Below are 6,567 nucleotides of genomic sequence, written 5' to 3'. Positions count from 1 at the left end.
AACAATATCCATAAGCAACCTTAATTTAAAGCTCTAATTTGGCATATGTAATTCTAATCCACTTCATAATTAATTTAAACACAAAAAAAAAAAATACTAAATCATTTTTCTTAGGTATGGTAAGTTTTTGTTTGTTAGACATATGGATAAATTCCGTGAGTGGTAGTGGTGGTGGCGGTAGTGGTAGCCATTTTTTTATTTTGGGTAAGATGAAACTTTCCTACCTAGAAAATATAATATTATAATCTAATAATATGACCCAAGAATTTAATTAGTTTAATGAAATCATATAACTAAAATAAAATATAATAATAACAAAAGTATTTTTTTATACTTATTAAACATTTTAAATGTACAACTAATTATGCTCCTTTCTTTGGGGCTATGGTTGTTTGGATTGGCATTGAGTTGTTAGTGGAGTTTAGCTGTTGGATCTTTCCTTGTCTAACACTATTCAATTTTTATATTTAGAATAATTATAAAAAATATTTTTAATATTTAAAAAAATATGACCACTACTCTTGAGGTTTGATGTTATGTTACAATCTCTCTTACTGTTAGTTAATCTCATTTAAAAATAGCTAAAATATGTTTATATTTAAAAAAAATTTCACTATTTATTTCTTCTTTTCTCTTTCTAATAACAATTGCATGGGTTCATGATGATGGCGATTGTTCATGGTGGCGATACTAGTTTCTCTCTCTCTTTTCTGTGTCGCTTTATTTGAAAAAATTTCTCTTTCTCTCATGCTCGATTTGTAGAGAAAACCTCACGATGTTGGGGATGATCTTAGGATGCTAGTGACACAAGGGTATTGTCTATCTTTCTCTCTCATCTTCAAACCTATTTCGGTTTGAAACACATCTCAAACCCAAATCTAAGCCTTCGAGATACATTTTTGGTTTATTTTTTATTTTTCTAAAATTAGATAAGAAAAAAGAGAGAATAAACAAAATAATCATTTTGTTCATTTGTATATGTTGTGACATACTCTTTATGAGGTTTTCTCTGGAAGGCCTTTAGGGAAGTTACCCTAGAGAAGCCAGTCTGAGCTCAAGAGAATGCCTTCTCCTAGAAGGGTCTTCAAGGGACCTCATTTCTCAAAGATTTGAGTAGCCTTCTAAAGACCTTTCGAGGACTAGCTTCCCTGAAGGCCTAAGCAGTTTTTCAAAGATTCTTTAGGGACTAGCTTCTCTGAAAGCTTGGCCCACCAAGGCCCTCCCAAAGCTTAACCAAGGGATAGTCAGACACCTTTACCCGAAAGGTTGTGCCACGTGTTCTCGTGCATGTATACCACGTGTCTTAGCATGTCATGTGTCCTAGTCATTCGAGAGGTATAAATACCCCTCGTCTTCCAAATCTCTCTTCTAAATTTGGAGGCCTCTCTCTAACTCTTTAGCACATAATCTCTTGAAGACCTTCTACTATTCGAAAAACACTATCTAACACTCATTCACATTGTATATGCATCCTTTCACAACATGACCAAGTCTAATTTAAGCATCAAATGGGCCACATAAAAGAGATCCTCACGTGCCTTTTGACTGTCTACTATCTTCCAAGTTGGAAGACTCAAAGGTTTCCTGAAGACTTTTTCAAAAGACCATTTCGCAGCTTATTCAAAAGACCTTTCCACAACTTCACACACTCAAAGACCCTTTGCCCTTTGAAGCCATCCTTCTGCGATACCCCTCTTTGAGTGATCCCTTCTGAGCAAACCTTTTTCTTCCACCTACCCCTGCTGAGTTTTTGCTTAGCTTTCCCAAAATAAAAAAGTTTCAATTGTTGCATTCCAATGATAACAATTTAACAATAAGGGAAATTATTATTATTTTTCAAATATGAGGGTGATTCTTGCAATTATGTCAAATCTTAAAGATAGTTATTGCAATTTTTCCTAATTTGTTTTAAAATTTTTCAAAATGTTTAATTAAATTTTTTTCATTTTCTAGTAAGATCAATTAAAAATTTTTATTTCTTATTAAAATTGTTGTTGCTCGAACACAACAATAGATTTATTTTCTAAGGAACTATTTTCAAGCTGTTGAAATTCTACAAGAAATAAAACGATTGAAAAGTGCAAGGCATTTTTCATATAATTAATACTCTAATACTTTAATTAAATCCCCCTCTTCCAAAGAGATAATAGAGCTATTTCTTGGATAGAAGTAATTTATTTTTGAGGAAATGTGACTCTTCTTCTATTTATAATGGAGTTAGGGGTTAACGATGAGTATTCTTAATATTTTGAGATGGACTAAAATTATAACTTTTAACATATAAACCATATACCTCTACAAGATCCTCGGTGGGATTTTTGGCCACTGAAATTATCTAATTAGTCTGGAAACATCTTGCGGGAGGGTGTCTAAGAGACTTCCAAGTCTCCAGTACCTTTTTTCCTCACCTTGAGGGACTACTCTGCGAAAAAATCTTCGGGAGACCTCCCAAATCTCCTTGCGGTAGTCTTCTTTAGCCTTGTTGAATCTTTACTCTTGTGGGTTTGGATCTTAACCTACAACACATCAAAAGTCAAACTATAATTAATCTCAGAATTATGTATATATAAAAATATAGTTAGTCGTTGATTTTTCATTTAATTTAAAATTTAAAATAAAATTAATTATCCAAATTATGAATATATGACAACATATTATTGAATTATTACAACGGTATGGCAGAAATTAAAAATAACATTAAATCTCAAGCGTATTAATTATATTTTCTCAAACATCAAGAATACTTTTTGCAATTATGGTAAATCTTAAGAGTGCTGTGTGCAATTTCCACCCCCCCCCCCCCTCCTTTTTGCAATTATGGTAAATCTTAAGAGTGCTGTGCGCAATTTCCCTCCCCCCCCCCCCCCCCCTCCTTTTTGCAATTATGGTAAATCTTAAGAGTGCTGTGTGCAATTTTCCTCCCCCCCCCCCCCCCCCCCCCCCCGCCCCCCCCCAAAAAAAGGGTATATTTCTTTAAGAGCAATTTAAATTAAATTCCCGAAATCTGATGGGAATTGAAGTGTGCAGTATAATCCCGTTTTCTATCCCACTTTCTCTCCTAATTGGCAGAAAAATGATCACTTAATAATAATGAGGTAAATTACAGAGTCTGGAATAACCTATAATTTTCATTGAAAACACAGACAATGAACAATCACCAGGATGATTAAACAGTGTCCAGAGTTTTCAGAAACTATGTATGATTGCAAACTTTGGCGCAAGAACAGACATACAAATACACGAATGTGTATAAACGAGAAAAAGCAGCATGAAATTACCTCAGCACCTCCAGACTCTACTCCTCGACTGAAGTGTTCAGTCATTTCTCTTTGAGAATTCGGATAATATATAGGTGCTGGAAGAAAATTGACAACTGTTTGTCTGACAATTGTCATAGCAGCAGGGCATTGTCCTGCAGCGCCATGCCAATCATCGAAACACAGCGCAGAAGAGAGTAAAATGGTTTATAGAGCTGCCTGCGCTATTGTTCAATGCGACTTTGCCTAATCAAAAGCAATATAACTACAAGAACTGGAGTGGTAATTATGATCATTGCCTCCAAAATGTTCGGCCTTGTTATCTCGGGGAAAAGGATGCTTCCATACTTTATGGCGGCCGCACCTGCAATAGAACCTGCTCCTAGTTTCCACAAGTAATCCAGATCCTCCTGTTTCGTCAAAGAACAGTATTGTTTAGTTGGACAAATTAATAGTACCAACACATGAAAGTATATGCAAGTCAAAAATCACAAAATAAGGGGGCTCATTAGTTCAACGCCAGGCATTTCTGATGGACATCTAGAGCTATGCCAAAAGTTTCAAATATGATTTAGATTTTATCACATCCACCACAACCCCCTAGAAATCTTTTGGTATCATCTTCTGGTTGGCAGACAAGCTTTTGTGTGCACGTGAACTGGACTACTGTTCATTCTGGAACTTTAGCAGATGAATCATGAATGTTAAGTAGATGCATCTTATTCCTTGATGATGTCAGTTAAGAAACAGAACTTGGCCTTCATGAACAATAAAGGTGGATAAGAGATGAATGGACTTTTCCTCCATTATCTCTTTAAGACACCATATAGGTAGAGCCAGACATTGCAACTCACACTGACTGTGTCAAGCGTCATATTTCCTTGGTTAGAAAACATAGCTTATGATGGATCTCATAATCTACCACGGTCGAACAATTTCTTGTTACAAACCATGGCTGAGAAAGAAAAGCCTTCATTATTTTGACAGACTTTCTATAAAACTTTACCAGTTTGATCCATATATCCAATGTGCAGAATTTTTTAAAATTCCTAATGAATGCTTGCCAAATAACATGGATTAATTGCAAGTTCACTCCAAACGCTGCATCAGTTTTTCATAGTTCAGTCTTATTCAAACAAGGCATATTACAAGGCCCGTTGGTTAGGCCTTTCATTGTTAATTTTCATTATCTTAAAATGAAAGCGAAAAATGACATTTGGTTAGTTGTTTTTGTTTTCATAATTTTCATTTTCTTCCTTTCTCCCATCCTCTAACCACTGGCGATTAAAGTTCCTGAATGACTCCCATGGGAGTTGCCAGCATGTCAGAGACTCACCGGAGGAGTGCTAGCAACCTCCAGCAATTCTTGTTGCCAGCGGCAGGAAGGATAGGTGAGGGAAAAACAAACCATAATTGTCAAACAACATCTTTCGTTTTCAAATAAAAACAAAAATTTAACACAAAAAAATAAAAACAAAAACTTAAAATTGAAATAAGAAAACTGAAAGTTCTGTCAAGCAGCCTCTAACATGTGCATGTTTCTCTCTACCATAAACATTCAATGGGGCAACTCCAGCACCTCTATCATTTTAGAAATTAAAATTGGTAAAGAAAAATTAAAAGAGTAAGAAAATAAAAGGGAAAACCATTTTCTTGTGTTTCACTACTATTTCAGAAAGCCTTGCATAAATCAAAAGAATTAAAGGATATATGACACTGAAGAAAAAAATGCATCGCATATTTTAGCAATATTTTCAATTCGTCATTACTGCATAGCAACCACACTATAACTAGTGATTCCCACTATAATTTTGGTTCCATTTCTCTCAACAAAACCATCAATAAGCCGGGAATATGAGAAACAAAGAATTCATGAACCACATCCAGCTACAACAACAACAACAATCACAAATGCTATTCCCATAAAGTTGAGCCAACTACATGAAAGCTACCTTTTTACTAATCTCTATCCACGGCCATGCCTTCTACAAATCCATTAAGGGGCATGTACCTAATTTTTTAATTAATCTTTCTCTATTTGTTTGATTTCAAAATTCTTCCATTTCATCCACTCCCTCACATGCCCAACTATCAAGTCTTCTTTTCACACGATTGATAGGAAATAGTAATAAGATATCAAATGCCTATAGGTAGCCATGAAAGGTAGATGATGCATCTAAAAATGCTTCTTGTGCGCAACAAACATTATTTTGAAAGTCATTAATCTGTTGAGCTCGGCTTGAAGTTGCACTGATAACTCATGACAGCCCCGACAAAAACTCATTAGGGATTGAATTGAAAGTCAAATAAACCAACCTTGAACAGCATTTGGAGACCTAGATACGTGCAGAAAGAGAAGAAATCTATTCAAATATATGGGCAGAGAGAGAAAGATGAAGAAGCGGACCAGAGATGTGAAGGCACGGTCAGACTCGTTCCTCGTCCGACTTTCTTGTTCGCTTTCTGGATCCGAAGCTCGAACCAGAACAGGCCGCGTAAACCCTGCCGTTGGAAGGCTAACGCCACTTACCGCCAGACTTCTCCACTTCATCTTCGTCGGATTTAGACGCCGGTGACCTAAAGCGGAGAAGTGCATTCTCGGAATTTCCATTGCCGTCGCCGCCGCAGACGCCGTCGTGGTCGCCGCCATATCCGGTGACACAGAACAATCGAATTTCATTCGGTGCTTACACCGGATAAGAAATGTTCTTAGGATTAGTTGCGCTTGGCAGCCGCTAGTTTTCCAGATATCTCTGTTTGGCTCTTAACTTTAAGGAAAAAATAATATTCTTAAATTTCTTTTAGCAAAATTGCCACAAAAATATCTTGGGAATTTTATTTTTTGAATTTTTTATTAATTATTGTCAACATGTGAATTTAGTTGACCATGATTCGTTTACCTGCTTTGAGAAATGGAGTCGAAATGGGAGAAGATAAGACGTACCAAGGAAATTTTTGCGATTCAGTCAACGTTCTCAGCCGCCGATACCTGCAAACACTTTGATACTCAAGTAAGTGTGAAAGTAAGGAACAACAATATATCAGTAGGCTAGCAAGGAAAGCATACATTGGCTCTGAAGAGAGCCTGCTCATATAAGAGGAGATGTCCTCTCCGTTTTTATCGTGCTTTTGCAGGTGATAGGACTGAATATCGGCGCCGGCAGGGGTTCCTAGGTGACAACATGGTGTTGATGGGACCTTCATTAATGTGGATGTAGGCGTGCACGTAGATACCCAGTAAAGGCTGCAATGATATTGCTGCAAGCTGGTGTAGGGCCAAAATGGGACCAACATGAGCCAAGAGAAGGGT

General features: G+C 36.4%; 1 protein-coding gene across 2 annotated transcripts; it reads right to left on the bottom strand.

Annotated features, from left to right (window-relative positions):
• Window positions 1-2,171: 2,171 nt before the first annotated feature.
• Window positions 2,172-5,997, bottom strand: LOC127789821 (uncharacterized). Of its 2 annotated transcripts, XR_008020661.1 has the most exons (3): window positions 5,665-5,997; window positions 3,279-3,667; window positions 2,172-2,516 (listed from the first exon to the last, which is right to left on the bottom strand). XR_008020661.1 is itself a non-coding variant. In XM_052318835.1 (2 exons), the coding sequence occupies exons 1-2, from the start codon at window positions 5,935-5,937 to the stop codon at window positions 3,482-3,484; spliced, it is 459 nt and encodes a 152-aa protein (XP_052174795.1). In that variant the 5' UTR covers window positions 5,938-5,997; the 3' UTR covers window positions 3,111-3,481. The 2 variants fall into 2 exon arrangements, 1 of the variants encoding a protein (XP_052174795.1); XM_052318835.1 differs by lacking the exon at window positions 2,172-2,516 and having other exon boundaries at window positions 3,111-3,667.
• Window positions 5,998-6,567: the final 570 nt, after the last annotated feature.

This window comes from Diospyros lotus, chromosome 14, assembly GCF_014633365.1.
Source record: "Diospyros lotus cultivar Yz01 chromosome 14, ASM1463336v1, whole genome shotgun sequence".
Taxonomy (NCBI): domain Eukaryota; kingdom Viridiplantae; phylum Streptophyta; class Magnoliopsida; order Ericales; family Ebenaceae; genus Diospyros; species Diospyros lotus.
This window is presented reverse-complemented; position numbering and strand designations above follow the sequence as displayed.